Source organism: Giraffa tippelskirchi, chromosome 2 (assembly GCF_054371585.1).
Source record: "Giraffa tippelskirchi isolate mGirTip1 chromosome 2, T2T-mGirTip1v1.2.pri, whole genome shotgun sequence".
NCBI lineage: Eukaryota > Metazoa > Chordata > Mammalia > Artiodactyla > Giraffidae > Giraffa > Giraffa tippelskirchi.
The window spans coordinates 63013630-63038362 of NC_137276.1; the positions used below are offsets into that span (position 1 = coordinate 63013630).

The 24733-nt window shown below is 45.2% G+C and overlaps 1 protein-coding gene and 1 long non-coding RNA gene across 11 annotated transcripts; one reads left to right on the forward strand and one right to left on the reverse strand.

The window, feature by feature from the left end:
- Positions 1-44: 44 nt before the first annotated feature.
- On the reverse strand, positions 45-21727 carry SEC24C (SEC24 homolog C, COPII component). 10 transcript variants are annotated; one of them, XM_081565335.1, is made up of 26 exons: positions 21642-21727; positions 20693-21471; positions 20001-20130; positions 19705-19904; positions 16820-16955; positions 11410-11585; positions 10836-11201; positions 10390-10526; positions 9078-9146; positions 7683-7794; positions 7326-7453; positions 6051-6189; positions 5733-5848; positions 5435-5559; positions 5086-5277; positions 4788-4881; positions 4457-4573; positions 3942-4112; positions 3350-3446; positions 3111-3256; positions 2747-2885; positions 2487-2605; positions 2204-2383; positions 1747-1938; positions 1422-1511; positions 45-1274 (listed from the first exon to the last, which is right to left on the reverse strand). In XM_081565335.1, exons 4-26 carry the CDS (start codon positions 19874-19876, stop codon positions 1134-1136), a joined length of 3354 nt encoding a protein of 1117 aa, XP_081421461.1. In that variant the 5' UTR covers positions 19877-19904; positions 20001-20130; positions 20693-21471; positions 21642-21727; the 3' UTR covers positions 45-1133. The 10 variants fall into 10 exon arrangements, 9 of the variants coding, with proteins under 9 accessions (XP_081421461.1, XP_081421503.1, XP_081421513.1 ...); XM_081565377.1 differs by lacking the exon at positions 9078-9146; XM_081565387.1 differs by lacking the exon at positions 9078-9146 and having other exon boundaries at positions 21564-21727.
- Positions 21318-23143, forward strand: LOC145536312 (uncharacterized). The gene is made up of 2 exons (XR_014075756.1): positions 21318-21496; positions 21586-23143. It is a non-coding gene; the product is annotated as an uncharacterized LOC145536312 (long non-coding RNA).
- Positions 23144-24733: the final 1590 nt, after the last annotated feature.

Consider the following 24733-nt stretch of genomic DNA (forward strand, 5'->3'; position numbering starts at 1 on the left):
CTGGCAGAAAGTGATACGTGGCAGATAAAAATGAGGCTACTGGATACATCTTAATTTATTTTTATTTCTTTACAAATTAAAGATGCATTGAAAAATAAACCAATGAAGAGAAATGAGAGGTCCAGAGCAGGGGCATCCCAGGCTGGGAGCAGGCAAGCCTGGCCACCATCAAGCCTAGCCCTTGTCCTGCCCCAGCCAGGTAGGGGTGGAAGATAACTGTCAGCCACTCTGTCAATACCAAAGCCTGAGTGGTGTCCTAGCAGAAGAGACAAGCCACCTCTGCCTCTCTCCCCAACAGCTTGGAGAGCAGTGTTTCCAGCGGAAGCTCAGAGTGGTATGTAGGCTGGCTCTGTGAGGTATTGCAAGTTGATGACCAGGCTCCCTACAGAACCTTCCAGTGTTGGGGCCGCTCTGGCTGGAAAGGAGGCTGATACCTCTCCTAGGTCTCAATATACTTTGCAGCTGTTCCCAGGCTCATTCATTTCTGATAATGTGTCTCTGTCCACCAAGGGATCATCAGTCATTGCAGGACAAAGAGCAGTGGAAGCAGAGCAAGAAAGCTAATCAACCACCCTCAGTCACTTTGAGTTGGCTGTTGACTTCCAGGCCCAAGAAGACTGACCACTTTTCTACCATCTACGGCCTACAGCCCAGCTCTTGTGCACCTGTATGTATGTTTTCCCTAATATAGGAAGTTGTTGATGACAGTGAGCTGGATTAGCAGCCCCTCCCCCCTGTAGTAACCCCCTGGGATCTTCGTGCCTTCCCACCTGCCCTTCTCTTCTTGGAGGCTGGTCCAAAGGGACACATAATATTGCCAGGGTCTGGGTGGCTTCAAATCCCCCAACACCAAATCATATACAGTGAACTGAGAAACTACATTCATTACGACAGGATTAGCAGGAAAAGGAGGATAAAGTGAGGGGACAGGGGCACCTTCCAACAGCAGGACATGACAGAGTGGTAGGATACTTGAGCCCAGAAAGAAGGTGTCTCTTTATACCTCCCCCTCCCCCCAAAGAGACTGAGGTCAGCTTACATGACTTATAAGATATGGAACTGTCCCAGTTTCTCTGCTGTCCTGGGTACTTTCTGGAAGCTGGCCTGGACCCTGTGCTGTTTACCCATGTGCTCTAGCTCAGTAGCTGCCGAATCTCCTTGTGCATGTGACAGAGAAAGTCCACATAGGATGCTCCCCCGCTCAGGCTCTTGTCTTCCACCAGGAAGTGTTTGAACAGCATCTCCAGCTTGTCCTCTTGTTTCACCACAATAAGCTATAGTCAGAATACAGGGTCATGAGGCAGGGCTAAAGAGAATTAACCACATGCCCCAAAATCCCGTTATCTAGCCGCTCACTCTCCCACCCCGCTACAGAGTGAGGACTTGACAAGGTAAGAAATCCAGGTTCAGATCACTGTTACCTTCATGTACCGCGATCTCTGTGCTCTCAAACTATCGATGAGGCCTCGCACCTTCTTAGACAGCAGATTATCCAGAACTGGCAGAACACTCTGAAACACAAAATTCATTTATCCTTATGGTAAGGTATGCTGAATCCAGTAGACAAGATGGGATAGCACAGGTTTATGCATTATCTGAAATATGGTAGCCTGTGAAGAATGACAGCACCCTCCCTCTCAGTGTCCCCTGCTATTTAAGAGAATGAGCACACTAACTTTACTGGCTTCTACTCTCATCATGAAGCCTACTTCCACACCCACATTGTCCTTGACGCCCTGCCCTCACCAGGCCACTGGTGATCTGACTGAAGGATGATACGCCGAAGAGGCTCTGGACAACACCCTGCTGGACACTTGCTCCCACCCAGAGGAAGAGGTTGAGCCCGTTCTCCAGCAAATATATATCCCCATTGCTTAGACGCTCTTCAGATGCTCGGACTGCTGGTGGTTCAGTGGTATTCTCAATGGGAGACTTTGTCTGGACAAAAAGGAAGAGGGCAAAAGGTTACCAATTAACTGTAAGACTTGTTTGCCCACCTGCACCTTCCCATTCTGCACCCCCATACACACAAAATTTCTGAAAACTAAGCACCTGAGTAACTCTCAGTATGAAAATATTACATTAGATAATATAGGTAAAAGATATATTAGTATCAGATACAGACAATATTAATCCTTCCCTTCTTCCTCCTATGATGCCCCTTTCTCAGTACAATGTCTCACACTCCAGCATTCAGTCGCACCAACGGTAGGAGCCGAGGATAGAAGAAGACATTGGTCTCAGCCACGTCCATGGAGGTAACCAGCTGCCGGACGTAGGCACGGTCATCAGTAGTGACTTCAGCTCCAGGCTGCAGGACCTCACTCTTCAATACACAGTTCAGATAAACAGGGAGGAGCTTCATGCACTCAGGAAGGATCAACTAACGGAGTTATCAAAACAAAGTCAGTGATCATGATCATGAGAAATCCCTCCCAATGCAGAAGTGTATCCCAACACCTTCTCCACCAACAAGCTTGCCCCACCTGTCCTGCAGAGGAAGGGCTGGCACAGTTCTTTCTGTAACAGGCCAAGATCTGGGCACACTGAGTGATGAGAGTGTCACGAACAGTCTTCACAGGGCTGCTCAGGACCCCCCGGTATGCTGGATGGGAAAGGAGACAGCATGGTCACTGGTCAGCCGCTCCATCACAGGTGCCTTCCCACCATCACACCCACCCAGGAATGCTAAACTGCTGCCCATCCTCTTAGCCCCGATCCCACTCTGCCTGGCCTCTGCCCTCACCAAACTTGGCCATGTAGTTGATGAGCGTGTCAGTCTCACAGTTTCGGTACAGATCAGCCAGCTGAGTGCAGCAGTTGAGAGCCAGGTTGTGGATGCGGAGCCGTCGCTGCCCTGCACAGCTGGTGTAGAGCAGGGCACACTAGGGGGAGGGGAAGAGGGAGAATTCACACCCCTCCCTCACCAAGACCCTCACGACACCTCCTCTTTGTTATATTATGAAGCTAGCAGAAAGATGGGAGCTATCCTTTCTCCAGCCTCTTCTAGTCCTCTCTGCGTACCCCTCACCCCCTTCCCTACAGCCTACTTAAATCCAGTGTAGTGACCACTGACACTTCTTCCCCAACCCCTGCCTCCTGTCCATCACCTGCAGGAGGGCTCCATTCTCTTCGTTGAGCCGATCATCATGCTTGAACTCCACAGTCACCGTCTTGTCCCCATCCAGCCCAGCCAGCTCCACATCTGTGGTGTTGCTCATGTAGAAAGCCCCAAAGAAATCTACAGCACGGATACCTGAGGCCACATGGATAGGGACATGGTTAATGGTATGACAGGTGCCCAGACTGAAGGCCCCCACTCAGCTGCTCGTCTCCAACCAGAACTGACCAGTGCTTGTCCGGACCCGCATCACAGCATCAAAGCCAACGACCTTCTGGACGTCCCGACGCAAGTCACTCAGGAACCGTTCCTGGTCGTTCTCCACCTGCATCCCCAGGCCCAGAGTCACATCACCTACTACATACAATCCACCAACAATCCCTGTACCCTCTCTACTCTACAAGCCTGCAGAATCGTAATGACGATAAGGTGAAGGTAATAATAACGATGTTATTATTTAAGCTTTTAAGCACTTATTACCTGCCCAGTACTACATTATGTGCTTTACATGTGCTCACTTAATCCTGATGACAAACCCTACTTAAACTATTTAAAAATCCCATTTTATAGATGAAGAAACAAAGGAGAGAATAAGTAATTTATCCTAATTTGTCCTTTAGCAGATAAGTGGTAGAGCCAGAATATCCAACCTGGGGCTAATTTCAAGCCCCATGCTTCTCTTCGCTACACTCTTTTCTTTACATTGTGTGGTCTTCTAAATGATATTCCTATCAATGAGTCAGCAGCTAAGGAGCCACACCACTTGTAGGCAGGCATTCCAGTCCTGCCTCCACCTGCCACCCAGAGTCCCATGCCGTACCTGAAAGCAAGCGTATTTATAGACAGAGCCACCAGTGAGCTGGGGTACAACAGAGAGGGTGGCCACATCCACATACTGGTTAGGGAAGAGGAAGAGGTCTACGCAGCAGCCTTGGGCCACACACTCTTTGGCCAGGGTCTGATAGGCACCTGACTGAGGCTGGAACAGAGTCTAGGGAGGAACAGAAGAAGATGTTCAGAGATCTGAGTTCCACCCTGTTTGAGAACTGTGTATGTAATATGGGCTATTTATTATTCAAGAACACGTAAGACTTCAGAGCTACCTTACAGTTTGCAATAGTAGTAGAACATTCTCTTTAAAAAGTCTACCAAGGGCTTTGGGATGAGATGGGGTAGAGAGGTGTGGGAGTGGTGGAGAAGGCTGGCAGTCACAGATACCAAAGGGCAGAGGATCTAGTCCCAGTACCCCCTCGAGAAAGTTAAGAGTATTGCACTGTAAAGAGACAGCACGTTTCTCTGTGATGGGAAGTCCTCCCCCAGCTCCCAGTGCCACACCTTCTCCTTGTCTGTGTTGATTAACTTCCTGTCGTCTCTGTTCTTCAGTTTCCCTGGGGCCTCTGCAATGGGCAGGGAGGTGTGGAACAGAAAGAGCTTGCCTGCACACTCAGCGGCCTAGAAGAGGAGAGAGATCTACTGGTCCACTCTTTCCTTTATTCATCCATTATTCATTTATCCCTTCCCTCGTCATTTATTCAGTGCCAACTATGTCAGACAAGCTGACTCACTGGACAGTCACCAGTCACTAGAGAAACAGGGGTTGTATCCCAGAAGTAAGATAGTCAGAAGAAAGTGTCACAGAAGCGGCTGCCCAGGACTCTCGCCTTACCTTCAGAGCCTCCATCCCAGCCTGAATCACTGGGGCAAATACTGTCTCCGTCTCCCGTGTGTCTGCAAACATTTCTGGAATCTGATCCAATAAGCTAAAGAGACAGGTGATGAGAGGGAATCAAAACTGCTATCCAAATTTCAGATCCCTCAAGTCCCCCAAAAAGTCATCTGGCCCCCAGACTGAGGACTCCTGAGGCACAGCCTCTGTCCATCTGCTGAGCCCTCTGCTCAACACTGGCTTCCTGTGGTCGTGCCCTGCCCTCCACCTCACTTTACCCCCACAGTCTGACTCTTACCTGGTGATGACTGCCCGAGACTCACTGACATTGACCAGGAAGCCATCCAGCAGTGGCACAAACATGTCACCCACATCAGACACAACCATCATCTGTGGCTGGGCCAATGAGCTCTTCACATTGTAGAAGTGGAGCACCTTATTATAGGTGACAAAGCCAACGCGGATTGCTGACTCTTCTGCCCCGCCCTCCCTGCAGAAAGGTACATTGTTACCCAGACTTGCCACCTTCTCCACAGTCAACTTCATGACATCAGGATTCACGTGCTGAGTTATCCCAACCACCCACCCCTGCGCCCCCTCCCCAGCCATCATCATCCACAGGAAGTACCTTGGCTCCTAACTCTCACCTAGGCAAAAAGTCTAACAGTGACTTGAGCTCCTCACAGAGGAGCCTGACAAGACCACTCCTGACGGCATTGTAGGAGACATCAATCATAAAGATGAAGGCAGGGGGGATGGGGAACTTATTGTTCTGCAAAAGAAGGAAATGTTGGAGGGGAGAGGGGTATCGGTGAGCAGGTCAGTTGACTAGAGATAAGTCAACATCCAAGGGGACAATGACAGGGTAAGGGAAATGACCACAGCAAGTCTCAGCCGTCTCATTGTCCTTCACCCACTGCTCCTCCCCACGCTACCCTCCCTCACCTTGCAGTAATCTACAGTTGCCAAGAATTCATAAGAGCCCAGGGACAGCTCAGGACGGTCATAAGCATCCACACGCTTGCCGGTATGATCCAGGTGTTGAAAATACTGGGGAGGAACTGTGGGGAGTAGGGCAGAGTGTTACTCATGGGTCCACTTTCAGTCCTAGTCTGGTCCTGGCTGAGCTCACTCTAATGCCCCACAGGCCCAGAGGCACTTCACATCCCCATCTCCTAAACAACGGACCCTCATCTATCTAACTAGAAAGAGAATAATGAAGATGCAATCCAGATCCCCCAGCCCCAGCCTCTGTGAACGTACCATCGTTGATACAGCTGCAGAAGCAGCACTGGAAGCGTCTCCCTCCCTCAACGAACTGCATAAAGGGGCACATGTATGCTTTGCAACGATTGCAGCGCAAAGGGCCAGATTCCCCATGGTCGACAACATACGGTGAAGCCTAAGGAGCAAAGGGGAGGGGCTCAGACACAGAAGGAAGCTACAGTGATATGTGGCAACAGATGAGGAGGAACAACCTGGAGGGAGAAGGACATGGCTCAGACAGTCCGCCTGGGGAGGGAGCAGAGAGAGGGGAGTGAGGACAAATGTCCCTAACGGTCTAAATACTATAGTCCCTCTCCTTACTCCTCGTCTCTAGAATTTCACTTCCTGAAAGAGAAGAGCAACAGTGGAACTGGCCCGGACAAGCCGGGGCTGACAGGGGCGCAGGAGGAGAAAGTCGACGATTACCCAGGATTCTCATTTCTGGCCCAATCTTCAATCCCCTTCCTTCCTGCCCTAGGATCTTGACTCCTGCTTCCTTTCCCACCCAAGTATCTGTGACACTTGTCCTCCCCAATCCCTGGATTTCTGTGATACCTAATGATACCCCAGGCAGATGTTACCCTACAGATAAGAGACCAGCAGGCAAGTGTCCAGCCATCCTCACTGAGACCCAGGAAAAGAGAAAGAGAAAAAGACAGAACAAGACACAGAAGCAGGATGTAAGGTGAGCCCTGAATGTCCAGTTATAGAGAAATCCACCCCAAGTTCATTAAGGCATGAACACAAGGGTATCTACACCACGGCATGGCGCAGCAACTCCAAGTGCTCTCTCTTTTCATCCTGATTCCAGGTATTGGGTGACAGATTATAGCCCAAACCAGGTAAAGGAAGGACCCCTGGATTCTGTTTCTTAATATGCTGTCCTAATATTTCTAACCTACCTGGGATGACAGGACAGAGTACAAGAAAAACCAGAGCAATGTGCCTCTCATCACCTGGTGATGACCATGCTACGGGAGGCTCCTGCCTCCAGCTGTCTTCTCCCCTACAAGTTGGCCTTGACTCTTTTCAAAATGTGTTTCACGCATGAACTCTGCTCCCATCCAGCAATTTCTTGGGCTTTTACTTTCCTCCCTATCATCCTCTTCAGGCATGGGCCCTGGGATAGAAAACTGTTGACGATACTCTCCTCTCCCGACCAACCAAGCCTTCATCCACTGTAACTGCCAGAATCACATCTATGAAGAAGTCTTTTCCTCACTCCCCCTCACTTCCTCCCTCTTATTATACTCTAGTCCGTCCCTGACTCACCTCCTCTGGGGGCAGCCTTGCCAGCGGCTTGATGACAGCTGCCAGGGGCACCTGAGCCTGCTTAGCCATGTCAGAGGTGCAAGGGATGTTATAGGATGTGCATCGAATGTACCGGGGACTTGCATTTCCTGAAGGAGGAGATGGAAAACCTGAGTCAGATCACAGATCACTCCAGATACCAGCTCGCCATTGTTGACCCACCTCATCACCCCAACAGATGCTAGAGGTGATGGTGGCTTTTTCCCCCTAGAAACCAATGAGGGACTGGTCTCTGACCAAAGACTGACAAAAGCCCCATCCATAAGCTGATAATGCTGGAGAAAAAGTCCTGCAGGGAGGAGTTAATGCCCTTCTCACCTTGGTCTTTCACCAGGAAGTTGGTGGTGACTAAGGGTGGCACTTGGCCCCGTACTCCAGTAACAAACGGCTCTGAACCCCGGTTGTTCCTGTCATCTTCAATAACCTGAATCTGTAGGGAAGAAGTGAAATGAATGAAGAGACAGATGAAAAGGGAGAAGGGAGTACCACGTCCCAGAGGCAGGAGAAAGAAAGGCTGGAGCTGCAGCACAGAAACTAAGAATTTGCCAAGGAACACACCTCATGCACCAGGCCTGCTCTCCTTTTGGAGATCATATAAAATGCTGTAATGCCAATCTTCCACTCTACAGTCAGCAGCAACATGCTGCATGGGCAACACTGAGAAAGGGCTTCTTTATGAATCGCCCTGACCCCCAGTAAATAGTGATCATCCTGTTACAATACCTACTCCAGGAAAGCTCCAGCTCTAATCACAAGCCTTCAGACATGGTCAGATTCCACTTCCCTCCCCCACCGAGGCTTCCCCTCCCCTTTTCTCCCCAAGAGCAGGAAAACACACAACAATAACCATGTAAAAATGAAATCTACCTGGAATGACTCTACACTCAATGAGAGTAGAAGGGACAGGGTGAGGAGAGGATTACACAGCCAGAAATGATCAGGTAAGGTGAGGAAGCAGATGCTGCCTTATTTTCAGGTAAGCATCAGTGTGTAAATATGGGAGAAGAGGATCTTATAGCCCAATCCTCAGTCCCCCACATTTTGACAGACCCAGCGAAGGAAAAAAAAGAGATATTGCAAAGCTGTGATCAGATCTTCGTGCAGGCTTATTTAACCTTTGTCAGTTACTTCAAGATGGGTTTGGTAAAACCAAAAAAATAAAGGGAGAATAAGACTCTGTGTCCCATAGAATAAAGAGCTGAAACTTAGAAATATATCACACAGACTCTTCAGATGAGAAAGTGACCCACACTTTCCCAAACCAGCAGTCCCTTTCCCTGTAAGAAATGCGTTTCCCAAACTTGTACATTAGTAGCCACCTACCCATGTTTCTCCACAACAAGCTGTAGACAAATCAAACCCAAAAGGGAAGGATCTACTGTTCAGTTTTGTCCTGTTCCATCATATGTCAGGCAGGCTCGTGGAGGAGCCAGCAGGGCTAAAACCAAAGCTTAACAAGCCACTTGATCCCGCCCTTCGAGCCTGACCTTCTACCATCCCATACTTAAAGGCACTGCTAACAGCTTGCTACTTCATTATATGGTGACTTGAGGCATGCATATCCTTCTAGCTTGTAAAAGCAAGGGTCTAGAAGGACTAAGGGGAGAGGATGGAGAGGGATGGACATGGTGGATGAGGTGAAGATGAGGTCATAGGCATGCATGGGTGATTTAACACAGGGATGACACACACACACCCACCCCCTGAACTTACTGGACTAGGAATGGCATCAGGGTCTATTCTGTGCCTGGTTTTCTGCTGAGGAGGCAGCTCATTGAGTTGCTTTTAGTGTTTTAATAATAAAGGCAGCAGGGGAATACAGGGAGGGAGACAAAAGAAGAAGAAGCAGATGTTACTTCTCTCAGCCCTGATGAGTTAGACATGAACAGCTGGAGCCCAGCTCCTACTGCTGAAATCAGGCCCCCTCTCGATCAGAAATTCCAAATTTTTCTGGGCCAAAAAAGAGCCTTAAATGGCTTAGACTATGATGTAGAAAGATAAGGAAGGGGGCAAACAGGAGGCAAATGGGGTTATATGGAGGGGCTGAATGGGAGAAATTTTAAGAAGGAAGAAGAGGGATGTTCCCTCCAAAAGGCCAAGCCTCCCATGTAAGAACTACTCTTACACTGAAAGAAGCCTCCCCTCACATCCAACCAGACTCTCCTTCTCACTAAAGGAGGAAAAAGGAAAGAGGCACTGCTTCATCCTCTAGGGTCCCCCTTAGCCAGCTGGATCCCTCACCATGATGGTTCCCCAAAGGAGGAGGGAAGAGAACAGGATGGAATATGACAATGGCTAAGCATGGTGAGGCAACTGACACAGCAAATGTTGCAGACAGAACTATAAAGTGGTCTCCACTTGGGAATACAGTATCAGCCTCTACTCTTGAGTATGATGAGGAAGGTCTGAGGATTCTGATGGCTCTAAGGGTGAGATTCACCCTCTTCCTGGGAGAAGCAACTTCCCCACATTGCCCTTGAAACTGTAGATCACTTTTCTCCATCCACACAGCAGAAGACTAGCAAACAAAAGTATTGAAGGCTTTCTCCTAAAACACTATCCAGGTAGAGGCAGAAAGAGTCCAGAGAGGCTTTCCTTTCCTCACCAATAACACCAGAGATTCCTCACTAGCTCTAACCATTAAGAAGACTGCTATCCTATCCTACTAGATCTAAGAGGACAAGACCTGGACACAGCCAATACTCCACGGAAGAGCAGAGGCTACCAGGCTCTGTCCAGTGGTGACAGAACACTGCACTCAACCCAGAGCTCTATGACACTGCTGATCACTCCTGGCTTCCCTTCCTTTTCTGCCCAGCTGTGAAGTAAAAATACCCCTAAAACACTTCTGGGATGTCAAGTTCTATTTAAAGAGTCAAAATTTACATGTAGGCTCTACACCTGCAAGATGATGAGCAAAAGGGAAAAATTATCAGAAAAAGCTAGGCAAACATCTCATATAGGTTGACTCACTTATCTGGTAGCCACAAGCTCCTTCCCCAGGACCACATAAGTATCTACTTACAGGGCTCGGGATGGCATCAGGGTCCAGGCGCTTAGGAGGCAATGGTTGAGGAGGCCCAGGCTGACTGCCAAAAGTGGCTGCTCCTGGGTAGGGACTTCCATAATTGGACTGAGGGCCCCGGGCTGGTCCAAAGGAACCTGAGAGACAAGGGCAAGGTTGATGAACAAAATATTCCTTCCCTATCTCTTCTTAAGGCCTCGCGGAAATGACTAGACTCCTATAAACATAGAATTGAGAGGTACAGTAATAACCATTCAGAGAAAGCCTGTGTTATCTGAACTATGAGAAAAAAAAAAATCTTATAAACCCCACATCTTAGTAATAATACCCTGAAGCTGTCTATCTAGTTCACCACTTAGCAATACTAGAAGCAAATAACAACCACAACAAAAACACCTGAACAGCTGAAGCTTTTGGCTCCTAGGTAGTCTTCGGGAAAAACTCACCATTTTGTTGCAGCTGATAGCCTGGCTGCTGGGAGGAGTGCATAGGCGGTGGTGGTCCTGGGGGCCCAGTCATCTGGGCACCAGGGGGCAGAGCTTGAGGAGGAGGTGAGGACACGTGGTTGGGCTGGCTCAGTGGGGGCCCCCCAAAACTCTGTCCAGGCAAGAGTGGACCAGTCATTGAAGGCATCCGAGGACCCCCTGAGGCGGGGGGTGTGAAGCTGGAGGCCTGTGGTGGGACAGATCGCTGGGGAGGCTGGGCCCCCGGATGACCCTGGCCAAGGGGAGGAGCTTGGCCCTGAGGATAGGAGCCATACAGACCAGAATTAGGGAAACTTCCTGAGGCTGAGGCCAGTGATGTTGGTGGGCCTGAGAAGTAGAAGAAGTAGAGTCAGAACCCCAGTCATTCTGCCTCCCTGTTCAGTAAACTTTGCTTTTCACCCGAGGAGCAGGAATGACTTTTCCCATCTGCTGGGGCTCAGAGGAATAAATAAAAGAAATAAAAGGGATCCAGGTATACCCCAGAGACAGATGCCTCTAAAAAGGAGACAGTATTCCTGTGGTCATAGGTACTCACCATAGCCCAGCCCTGAAGGGGGAGGGGCTGGGGCCACAGCACCACTGATCTGCATTCCGGCCAGCTGAGCAGTCACCTGTGCACTTGTCGGGGGAGGCCCATAGGGCTGAAGCACAGCTGGCTGACTGACCACAGGGGCCAATGGGGCAGACGCAAATGGCTGAGACCCAGGGAGCCTGTGAAGAGATGGAAGGCAGAAGCTTCTAGTGGGCCAGGAAACCCTTCAGAGTTGACAGGAGCCCCACATTATATGGGAAACAATACTGTTTTACAGCATCTTACTCTCATCTGGGCTCTTATATGGCTTCATATTTTAATATATTTGTGAATAAATCACATTCCTCATAATCTACACTGTGATTATTCATGGCAAACCTTGTTTTCCATTAGGTTCACTCCAAAAACATGTGCCAAGCACCCTCAGATCAAACAGTATTTACTCTGGTAGTTAGATTATCACCTCCTCTGCCTTAATCCTTTGTTGACAAGCCACTTCAGTTCTGTATTCAAAAGCACCGAAGAAGTCGAAATGAAAGGTGCATTAACACAATAGAAGCTTAATAAATGTGGGCTTGAACAAATGCAGTTTGATTGTTTAACTTTTAAACCAAAGGATCACTTAATCCTGGGAAAGGTATTAGAAAACTCTTAAGATCAGAAGAGCTGGTGAGCTAAGTTTGGCATTCTGTACTAAGGAGAAAGATGATGCTAGCTCACCAGAGTTAAGGACTAGACACAGAGGGCATAAACCAGGCAGCCTGCTAGCTGAGTCTATCCAGCAAAATCTCGTTACTTGCATAGCTGCGCTGGACACTCCCATGGTACCAGCTGCCACATTAAAATACAAATACAGAATCAATGGAATATCACTGCATACCAACTAGCCATTGCACCAGTGGTTTACAGTAATATTACTGCAGAAATGTACAGCATAGATTATTGTACATAACAAGCTCCTTCTGGGATTTCAAGAATGAATCAAATTCTTCACCATAGTAGTCTGTTACACTGAAATCCTGATTTATCCTTCCTGTTTATTTTGTCTCTACTAAATAACTGGAACTTTATTATGTTTGGTCAGCTTCTTCTGGTCCTGCAGTTTCACACTTTTCATTTGTTCATTCAACAAGTATTTTCAGGGCATTATGCTAGTGAAACTTATCTCCCTAAGCTCTTTGCCAGGTTTTGCAGTTTTTGTCTTCCACAGCAACAAACATACTGTTAGCCCATGGCAGATGCTTATAAATCCTTGTCAGAACAATTGTATTCCATGGTACTACTCTATTAACATGGATAATACTCTCAACTGCCTACTGGTATTCCATCATATAAACCAACACCTTATCTGCACATAGCTTTATAATTTACAAAGCATCGCTAAATGCTTTAATTCTCACACCAAATTAATGAAGGGAAGAGAGCAGATGGAAAACTAAAACACTTAGGGTAAAAGTAGCAGGCTAAACTAGAACTAGAACCCAGGTCCAGGTCCAATTCTTAGTCCAATGTACTTCACTTTAAAATTGTGAAATGTAACATAAATAGAAAAAAATACATAAAACATATGTGTACTGCTGAATAACACAAACACCCATGTAACCAAAAGGCAAGTCAAGAAATAGAATACACCAAAGGCCCTGCGTGCCTCTCCTCCATCACAACCCTTTCCTTTCTCCCAAAAGTGAAAGTGAAAGTCACTCAGTCATGTCCCCGACTCTTTGCGACCGCATGGGCTGCACAGTCCACCAAATTCTCCAGGCCAGAGTACTGGAGTGGGTAGCCCTTCTCCTCTCCAGGGGATCTTCCCAACCCAGGGATCAAACCCAGGTCTCCCACATTGCAGGCGGATTCTTTACCAGCTGAGCTACTAGGGAAGCCCCCTTTCTCCCAAAGATAACTACTTTCCCAACTTTCTAAAAATTGTTCCCTTGTCTTTAAAACAATATAATTCAGTTATGTCAGGTTTTCAAACTTTTGTAAACAGTATAACATCATACATACTTTGAGTTTTGCTTCTTTTGTTCAACCACATGTTTATGAATTCATCTATGCTGTTGCATTTAGCGTTCTCTTTCATCACTAAATGTTATTCCATTAAATAAATATGCCATGATTTACCTAAGCATTTTACTACGATGTATATTGAAGGTTTTCTAATTTTTGAACATTATCAATAATAATGTTACTATGTTCAATCATATATTTAACTTATTTTTACATACCTGAGTTTTTTTCTAAGGCATACAGCTATGAATTTAATTACTGGTTTATATGATATGATATCTTTAATTTTAACAGATAATTCCAAGTTATTTTCTCACGGTAGTTGTACTGATTTGCATCTGACCACCAGTGGATGAGTGTTCTTGATAATCCATATGCTCAGCAACATTCAGTACTATTAGCTTTTTAATTTTGCCAATCTGATTGATACATAGGAGAATTCTGTTGTGGTTTTTAATGTTTACTTTTTTCTTCATTTATGAGGTTGAACTGCTTTTTAATTTGTTCTTTGGCCATTAGTATCCCTTCTTTCATAAAATACTATTCCAGATTTTGTTTATTCTTTCAACGGAACTGACTTTTTCTTATTGACTAGTAGGAGTTCTTTACATATTCTAGACACTATTTTATGTTTTTATCTACTTTATGTGTAAATATCTTTTTCCATTCTGGAACTTTTCTTTCCAAAGTACTTCCCATTCAATTCTTTTTCCTTGATCATTCCCATCAGCACAAAAACATACAAATATCTCAAAAAATAACCAACTATTAGTGAAAACAACCCAAATGTCCATCAACAGATAAATGGATAAAGAACATGTAGTAGTATAACCATACAATGAAATACTGTAATAAAAAGAGTGAAGTACTGATACATGCTACAACATAAATGAACACTAGCAACATTATGCTAAGTGAAAGAAATCAGTTACAAAATATATATGATTCTATTAATATGAAATATCCAGAACAGGGAAGTCTATAGGGACAGAAAGTAGACTAGTGGTTGTTTATGGTTGGGGGAGTGAGGGATTTAAGGAAAAGCTGAATAGGGACAGCTCCTCAGATAAAGGATACTGTGTGTCTTCTTGAGCTGATGAAAATGTACTAAAATGGACGATAGTGACGGTTGCACATACCTGTGAATATACTTAAAATTGTTAAATTTGTGCACTTTAAATGGGTGAACTGCATGGTATATGAATTACATCTCAATGAACTGAGATGTAATTGGATTGGATTTAAAAAATCCAATCAAATAAAATTGCCCTAAAACCTCACATCCCCCTCAAGCTTTTATCTTTTAGCCAAACATTAGGAAAAAATTGGTCTAGACTTTTTTTTTTCCTTTGGCCACACCATGCAGCTTGTGGAATCTTAGTTCCCCCTTCAGGGATCAAACCCGAGTCCCCTGCAATGGAAATGAGGAGACCTAACCACTGGACTGCTAGGGAAGTCTCTATCTCTACTTCTTTAACTACTATTCCTATCTCTTTTAAAAGATCTTTCTTTCTAGGTTCATCTTCCTTTTTTTCCCCTAGTCTATTCCCTGGTACTTTTCTCAGCCAGGTCCCATAACAGGGTAAACTCTCAGTCTCTGAAAATGTCTTTATTTGCCCTCTCTTAGGGCAGGTTAGGTAGGTACATAATCCTATGTTGACAGTTACAGTCCCTTAATCAATGTACTAGTCTACTATCTGCTCTCCTCTCATAGTCTAATCTTTTTTTTTCCTTTGAGAAATCCCTGAATTGAGGGAGAGTGGTTGTTTAGCATTTGATTTGCTTCTGGAGGGTACTCCAATGATACTGCTGCCCAGTATCAAAGTTTTTTTAAAGTTTAAGTTATAATTTCCACATCATTAAATTTACTCCTTTTAAGTATACAATTCAATGATTTTTAGCAAATTTAGAGAGTTGTGCAACCATTAACAGAATCCAACTTTAGAACATTTTCACCACCCCAAATGACCTCTGGTGTTCACATGCAGTCCCATGACACCCCGCCCCCCACCCCCCTGCAACTGATCCTCAGCCAGCCTGGGAGAATCAGGACTCCTTATTATCTCCCTCTGCCAGTGTACAGATTTTTTTTTTCCAGTTTACCTGTTTACTGAAGTGCAGCCTAAGTCCAGATTTCATAAACAAGATTTCAGTTCTAAAACTCAGCTCAGAAATGCCCAAGGTACCTGCTTAAACTTAAGCCCCCAGGTTCTCAAGATAATTTCCATCTTTTGCACAGGCAGCCACAGTGTCAACTTACCACTCTGATTTTCAGTTCCCACTTGTTATCTGGCACTTGAGGATTTCACTTTCCTTGAAGCTTGATTATGCATTTGAAAAAAAAAAATTTTGTTTCTATTTCCTCTCCCCTTTCTAGACATTTGTAGCAGAAGGGTTTTAGGTTACATTAATCCACTTCCCAGCTGAAATTCTTTCACCTGCTCCAACTAGACAGCTGCCTTCATATCTCCACTGAAACTACATTTGTCAATGATGTCAAACCTTGCCAAACCCAACGGTCAATTCTTAGTCTACATCTCACCTTTCAGCAGCAAGTGACACACCTGATTACTCTCGACTTCCTAAAATACTTTCTTTGCCTAATTTCAGGATGCTATGACACCCTGGCTAACCTACCTCACTACTGGTCTTTCTCATTGCGTTTTGATGGCCCCTACTCTGAATGCCTTTTATAAGTTGGTAGGCTCCAAGGCTCAGTCCTCTAGGCTCACATTCGATGCTAAAAATGTATATTCTGGACACCTAATAAAAATGTCAGAAAGCAACTCTTCCACTACTACACACCCTACCGCAGTTATACTTTATTCTTTTTTTACCAAAAAACAAACAGCATTCCAACAGAGATGACCGCCCTCCTTTAATGGACTTCCACGCAGAGACAGGGGTTTATTGGGTCACACACCACCAAAGTTTTCATCATTTATGTAGTTTTCCTTTGAGGATATTTCCTTTCATGACTGGTCACACCCAAACTTAACCAATAAGTCCTACTAAGTGCCTGTTCTAGAGGAAAAGGGGAAGTCAAAAGAGACATAAATAATCCCAAGGTTCCTTCTTCCTGTTTCTTCCTTAGGGTAGGTTCTGAAGGACCATAACAATTATTTAAGATCTGTCTAGTCAAGGAAAAAACTCAAGTTCACAGAAATAGAAAGAATATGCCAAAGAACACAGGTAGTTAAATGAGTCAATAACCCACAGAGCCACAGCAACAGCACCTATAACCTGGAAAAATGAAAACAAATTACAAAAAGATTAAGGGAAGAGGAAAAGGAATCTAAGAGAAAAACAAAGGGAAAAAAAAGAAAAGGAAAGTAAAATAGGCCCTCATACATTCCTAATCCTTCCAGTCTCATCAGACCAATTTTAGGTTGACCCAAGTACATACCTCTGCATCTGAACACCAGAGCTTGGCCCATTCTGCACATCTCCTTGGCCAAACTGGCCATATGCAGTCTGGCCACAAGGGCCCTGTGCTGTCGAAGCTGGAGGTGCCCCTGAAGAAGCTGGGGCTCTTGAAACACCTGAGGGTGATAAAGAGAAGCTTAGAAATTAGGAAATTTCTCCTCCACCCTGAGCAAGGAATGCAAAGCAAGGATCAAGTAAGTTCAGACCTTCACTGCAATATCACAAGTGTAATATCATAGCTTGGTGATGAAAAGGACACCATCAGAATGCAACTCCAGTTACAGGAGATTCTGAACATGGATGCCCAGCCAGAGAGTTTTCACTCTCTTAAACAGGTATACTAGGTATACTACTAGTGAAGCTGTAGCCAGAGCCACAAAAATGTAGGGCCTTCCTGTGATCACTATACACTCTCACTCAATCCAGGACGGTCTAATATGCTTACCCTAGTCAAAACATCAACTCTTTTAAGGAAAAGATCCCACCCTAAAACTCAGAGACTTAGATCATATGCGAGGAAGGTGGCTTAGAAGATGATCAAGTAACACGCTGAACTAGGTTGTAAAGAGATACCCGTTGGGACTTCCCTGGTGGTCCAAGTGATTAAGAATCCACCTTGCAATGCAGGGGATGGAAGTTCAATCCCTGGTGAAGGAACTAAGATCCCATATGCCACAGAGCAACTAAGCCTCTGCATCACAACTAGAGAAATCTATGTGCTGCAATGAAAGATCCTGCATGACGCAATGAAAACCCAATGTAGCCAAGTAAATGATTAATTTTTTAAATTCTTTTTTTTTAAAAAAAAAGAAAAGCGCCCCTTAGAGAGACTATTCTGCCAACCTCTTCTTCATATATCCTACAGATCCTAACCATCTTCTCATCCACTTCTAAGTGTTGACACTCCCAGTGGCACATAGCTCAGGGAAGTGTTCCCATGGGTTGGAGACTTTGTTTCTGCCCAATTATTCAGTAAGGACAGGTTGTACATGTGTGCTAAGTTGATTCAGTTGTCTCCGACTCTGTGTGACCCTATGGACTATAACCCATCAGGCTCCTCTGTTCATGAGGATTCTCCAGGCATGAATACTGGAGAGGGTTGCCATGCCCTTCTCCAGGGGATCTTCCTGACCAAGGGGTCGAAACCATGTCTCTTACGTTTCCCGCACTGGCAGGCAGGTTCTTTACCACTAAGACACCTGGGAAGCCCCCAGGACAGGTCTCCTGCCCTCTAGTTACTGCTGTTGCTCATGTCTTCACAAAAGCTGCACTACGCATGTTCTGCTCACCAGAGCTGCCATCAAAGCTACTTCTATGACTGCTAATCTTCCTTCCCACATGAAATGCAGGAAGAAAGCAATTAGTTATTTGGCATATCACTTTGGAAATGCTGCTGATCCCTATTCAAACTACTGTTTTTCTTTTGCTCTGCCCTCAGCAGAGATTAGACACTATGGAACCTACCTGTAGGAATATGATTAATCTGAATTCACTAGCCATTCACTAGCCTGCTCACTAGTTATCACAGAGCCAGATATATTTTCCTCTCAGTAACAGAGCTTCCTCTTGGGGCAATGCCAGCTCCATCTTGATAAGCCACAACTTGGCAAATCACAGGTGGACTCTGTCCTGCCAAAGTCCCAACCCAGAGTAAGGCTCTTCCAAAGCCCTGAGACCTAATCTCATCACTCTGAATTTTTTTTTTCCCAAGTCATAATTAAAATGGTAATAACTTTGGGACTTCCTTCGTGGTCCAGTGGTTAAGATTCTGAGCTTCCACTGCAGGGAGCATGGGTTTGATTCCTGGTTGGGGTACCAAGATCTCACATGCCACATGGCAAAATAATAACTTCATTCATTTCTCAAATTTTACCTATGCCTCTTTAGTGCCTTCTTTTTCACATATCTCTTTATGGAATTAACTTTCTTAAAAAGCATAAAGCATTTAACATACCCTAAGGCCCTAACCCTAACCCTGACCCTAACCCTGGCTTCTCTGGTAGCTCAGATGATAAAGAGTCTGCCTGCAATGCAGGAGGCCTGGGTTTGATCCCTGGGTAGGGAAGATCCCCTGGAGAAGGAAAAGGCAACCTACTCCAGTATTCTTCCTTGGAAAATCCCATGGACGGAGGAGCCTGACGGGCTTGGCGGGCTACAGTCCATGGGGTCACAAAGAACAACTAATATGCTGAGCAACTAACACTTTCACTTTCAGCCTAACCAAAGATCTATTGTCAACCATCTTCTTTTGCCCCAATGAATAACCCACAGGTTACGAGCTCCTCTTCATGAAAAATGTAATATAAAAGCCAAACACGGATCCTAAGGACAATCAGTCTCCTTTAATTTTCCTTATATTAGACAACATCTAAGAAGCCGAAGAAACTCAAACAAAGGAAAAGGAATGATATCACCAAAAAGATATGAGAAGCACCAAAAACCAGGCATACAAACATCATACTTTTCATCCGTGAACCAATCCCCTATGTCCCACAGTCATGTATAGGTAGAACCACGAGTCTGATGAGAGAAATTATTACCGGCTCTGGAGGAGCCATGACCACAGTCCTTCCATCCAGCTGTGAACAATTCAGCCAGGTGAGGCTGCACAGGGTGATACCCACATGAAGTGAACTGCCAATGAACCTGGAAGATGGGCTCCCTACTAGATGTTTTAAAGACAGTCACCTTATATAAAAACAGGAAAGGGCAGACTGCCCACAGGACTCTCAGTGACCAAGAGCCAGATTCATGTTCCTCAATCCCAGTCACCACAACCCTTTAGGCAGTTTAAATAAGGCAATACCACCCAACCTGAAGAATACTAATTCCCTTCCTTAGCTCAAAGGAAACTTGGAAACATACCTGGGAGAGGGGTTTGCTGATAGCCTGGTACTGGGCCATTGTAGGCTCCATAGGGAGTAGGGGCAGCTGTGGACCCTGGCTGCCCACCATAGCTGGATTGATGATACCCTGGGTAGACAGGCTGGGGCTGCCCAAATGGCGGCACAGGTGGAGCTGACTGGTTAACGTTCATTATGAGAGCATCCCCGACTTGATCTCACCTGTTAGATGAGAGAGAAGATAGAAATTAGTCAAAATCAACTTTCTAAAGTGAGAGCACTATTCATGGTAGGAAGCAGAGCTAGAAAAGGACTGACCTTATCAGGCAGTGATCAGCCTAATCATTCCCACACTATTACAGGATCTTTGTAATTTTCTTCCCCAGATAGTAGACAGACTGCCTCCTCAAAGTAAAGATTTTGTTACTCTGAACCCTATGCTTTGTCACTGCCAAGAGAGTATAAATTTCAACTTCAGATCGGCCCAGTGGAATGGAACAGCAGCCTCCATTCCCTAGTGGTATGATTTCTAGTGTCTAGTCATACAAGGAGTCCTGCCACTGATGAACTATTGTGATATTATAGGTAAATGAAACAATGTTCCCACTTTCTGTTCATTCACTCTAGCATCCATTCATTCCACAAAACTGAATACCCTCTAGTGTGCTAGTCATTTTTAATCATTCAAACTGCATGTCTAAAACAGATCAACCAAATCCCCTCCCCCTCAAAAGACAAATTCTAAAGTGACCGTTTAGAAAAATGACATTCTTAGGCTAAACTGCAGTAAATCAAGTGCTTACTCCATCCTCAGTCTTCCCACCAACAGAGTGTATGGACCTTAGTACTGAAGCATTAAAATCACTAAATGTAAAGGACAGCTGAAAACTCTAGCAAAGTACCAGATTAGAACTGAGTGCAAGTTTGGCACAAAAACCTCACACAATAACCCAGGGAAACAGTTCAAAGATCAATAGCAAAGTTAGATTTCATGGAAAAAGATCATTCACCTTATCCTTCAAGCAGAAGGACTGTAATTATTCCAAATCTCAATGCACTTCTCCAGCTGTTTCTGCTCTCCTTATAGGCTTGTCATGAATCTAGGCCACATCCAAAATTATTACAATCTTGCCCAACAACAAAGGAATGAATTGGAGGGTCTTTCCAGGATCCTTCCAAGAAGAAGACTATCTGATCACATCTGCTCTACACAACCTGATCATTCCAACTATCCTACAGAAGAAGGAACCCAGGAAGCAAAAGAGCTCATAGCTGCTGCAGTGCAACAACCGGCCTCTCGCCTGTGCTACGAAGGGCCATATTAACTACAGAAAAGCTGAGCTGCTCTTGCACTAGAACTTTTAAAATTCAAAGCCTTCTCAGGAGCTGGTCTTCCAGATCCTGAACCTTGCACAGGTCACAACATTAAGCTTGACGGATGCCCCCCTCCCTTTTATTTTCCTAAAGTCGGTGTGGGGGTGGGGATGGGAGGAAAGGAGCTTCTTCTCGAGGAAACAGTTCCCTCAAACACACACAAGAGTTTGGAGTCAGGCTCAAGTTTCGACTCCACTCTGGGTGGACAGTCAAGGGTGACAACCCAGGGGGCGGGGCAAGCTTCCCTAGAACTCTGAAAGTAGTCGAGCTGTGGAGGCTGGCAGCGCCGGGGATCAAAACCAAGAAGCCAAGCCAGCTTCCCGGGCCACGATGAGAAGAGGACTGTTGCTCTAAGTAGACGATCGAGCGTCTTGCGCCCTTCAACAGGCTCCGGACAGGAAGCGGGAGCCGGAATCTGGGCCAGGAGGAAAGAAGGGAGGGTGTAGGACTGATTCTGGATTGTGGATGCATGAGGTGAGGGTCTCTCCCCGGGCTCCGCCCCCGAACCTCTCTCTTCCTTCGCAAACAGGACCCCGACCTGGCCAGTGATACCCCGGCATCTCCTCTGCTTTCCTACCCACCAACCTCCCGAAGCCACTCCTCACCCGGCTCCAGATCCAGGTTCGACTTCGTTCCTAACGTCAAGGATCCCAGGCTCCACTTCCGGTTCCGAGGAGGCCGGCGCTTCGCCCCCGGAAGTTCCACCCCCACGCTCCAAGGCCACTCCTTCTGCCACGTCTGCAGTAGGCACGCGCCGAGGAACCCGGGTTCTGCGCACGCGCTAGCTTTCTTTCTATGATGGCCGCCTGCAGGGGCTTCAGCAGATTCATTTGTATTTCGTTTTTTTTTTCCCCTCTGAGATGTCGTGTTAACTTTATGGTCCCACCCCAAACCGAGATGCGATTGAACTAACTTTAGTAACTGTCCTTCCAATGACATATTAGACAAAGTCTTGTAGCGACTTCCTGCTGACCCCTGGCCCCTTTGATTTCCGTCTTGGAGGTTCTCTCACCCGTGACCTTTGCCGGTCATAAGACTTGCGGAACGGAAAGTATAATGTTTTTTGGTTTGGGGATTTTAAAAAATTATGATTATTCTGATATAGTATACTTTTTTTTACATTTACTTACTCTGGCCGGGCCATGTGGCTGGCAGGATGTTAGTTCCCTGACCAGGCATCCAACCCCGTGGTCTTGGCTGTGAAAATTCAAGAGTTCTAATCACAGAACCACCAGGGAATTGCTGCAGCACTTAGAATTTAAAGGGCAGCAGTTTTGCTTTTAGGCAGCATGTGTTCAAGTTCTGTCCCTGCAGTTCCGTGACTTGGGTAATTTTATCTCGGCCTCAGTTTCTTTCATTTGTAAAATGGAGAAAAGAGGAATGCCATTGTAATAACTTGTTGAGAGGATGGAATTAAGTTACACAGATTGCCTGGCACCATAGTAAGTGCTCAGTAAAGGGCAGCCCTTACTAACCTTTTTTTTCATTATTAGTTAACCATTTTATATAGCGCCTTGGTTTAGATGCAGAGCTCTGCCAGAGGCTGATGATTTTTACGAATGCCCCCAGCTTATAGGAAGAGCTACAGTTGGTGAAATGATTATTATTACCCCATTTAATGAATAACAGTAATTGTAGATAATATTTGTGGGAGTTTTAAAAATATGCATAGCTACATTTAATGCTTGCAATAATCTCTTCATTTCATAATTATTTTTTAAGCATTGTTGTGTACCAAGCCATGTTCTTGGTTCTGGGAATACAGTAGTGAACAAACAAAAGCTTTTGGCCAATTTAAACTGTATCGTTTTGTAATTATATACACATGATAAAGCTATAAAGAAAAACAAAGTGAGAATTCTCTGGCGGTCCAGCGGTTAGGACGCGCTCTTTCACAGATTTCAGTCTGTTGGTTATCTCTGGGTAAGGAAAAAGTATAATTTGGAGGAACATAATGGAGCATCAGCAATAGTAATGGTGTTCTACTTCTTAACATTCACATGGATATTTACATTATTATTTTAAAATAGTGCATATGTATTATGTACAATTCACTTCAGAATAAAAATTTTTAGTAAGAAAAGAAATGAGGGAAAAGAGCACTAGTGGAATGGAAGCATTTAAAAGGGAAAAAAATGTTCAAGTAAGAGTTTTATGACCAATGGGGTGGAAAAGTTCTTGCCATCATATTGTTCATTAATCTTTCATTTAAAGGGGAAAAAATTATTAAATGAAGACTTTTATGATCAATGTGGGGGGGAGTTCTTGCTCTCATATTGTGCACAGTAAATATTAGTTATTTTGAGGCACAAAATGGTTCATTCATTTTAAAAATTACACTTTTAGTGTTTGCTGGAAGCTGTATTAGTCGTTGAACATATTTTAGAAAACAGCAAGATTTTTCCCCTCCTCAGGAGTTTATAGTGGAGGTCATTGTTTCTCAAACTGTGATCCTGGTGTCAACAGTGTCAGTTTCACCTTGGAACCCTAGAAACACAAATTTCAGGCCCATCCAAGGCGTACTGAATCAGAAATTCTGCAAGTGGGGCCCAGCAAGCCATGACCCTCTAGATAATTCCATTGCACACTGAAGATTTAAGACCCACTAATCTGAATTAGTAATTTGTGAAATTTAGCTAACATTTGTTGAGCAATTGCCACATTATTCATCCCACTGAACACATGGGTTCATGAACCCATGTGTTCATTAACCTGGCATTCGGTTCATCCCGCAGCACCAGTTCTGCTTACCAGCGCCACTGTTTAACAAAACTGGCCCACTAGGCACTCACATTCCACTCCTAGCTCCACACCAGCAAGCCAGGCTTCTTACCCATTTAAAGTTTGAGAATAGGTTGAGATCGTTTCGGCCCCAAGACCTCTAATCATTTGCTTTACCTGATAAAATTGCGTGGTTTGTGCGAAAGCGCCAGCTATCCTGAGGGAAACTTCAGAGGGAACCAGCTACTAGATGGTTCAATTAGTCTTTCGCCCCTATACCCAGGTCGGACAACTGATTTGCACGTCAGGACCGCTACGGACCTCCACCAGAGTTTGCTCTGGCTTCACCCTGCCCAGGCATAGTTCACCATCTTTCTAGTCCTAACACGTGTGTTCATGCATAAGAAAGTAGGTATCCTCTGTCTTGCTTAATGCACTCCTAGTTAGTAGTAGAGTTTAAATTCATAGTTTCTTTTTAAAATTAATTTTATTTGGCTATGCCATGTCTTCGTTGTGGCATGTGGTATCTTTAGTTGTGGCATGTGGGATCTAGTTCCCTGACCAGGGATCGAAGTGGGCACCCTGCATTGGGAGCACAGAGTCATAGCCACTGGACCACCAGGGAAGTCCTAAACTCAGTTTTTTGAGAATACAGTCTGATACGTTGCATTTTATTGGTTTCTGTATCCTTACTCTGGTTCTCAGTCTTGGCTGCACATTAGAATCATCTGCAGTGCTGTTAAAACTGGCCAGTAAAATTAGAATCCCTAAGGTTGAGGAGCCTGAGAGTGTGTGTGTGTATGTATAATATAGAAATTTATACAATATGTAAAATGCCATTATACATCATCTAATCCTATACACAGTTCTATTTTAAGGAACCAAAGTTTTCCAGGTAATTCCAGTGTGCAGAGGTAATTGAAAGCCACTGGTATGACACAATGGCTTACATGTAT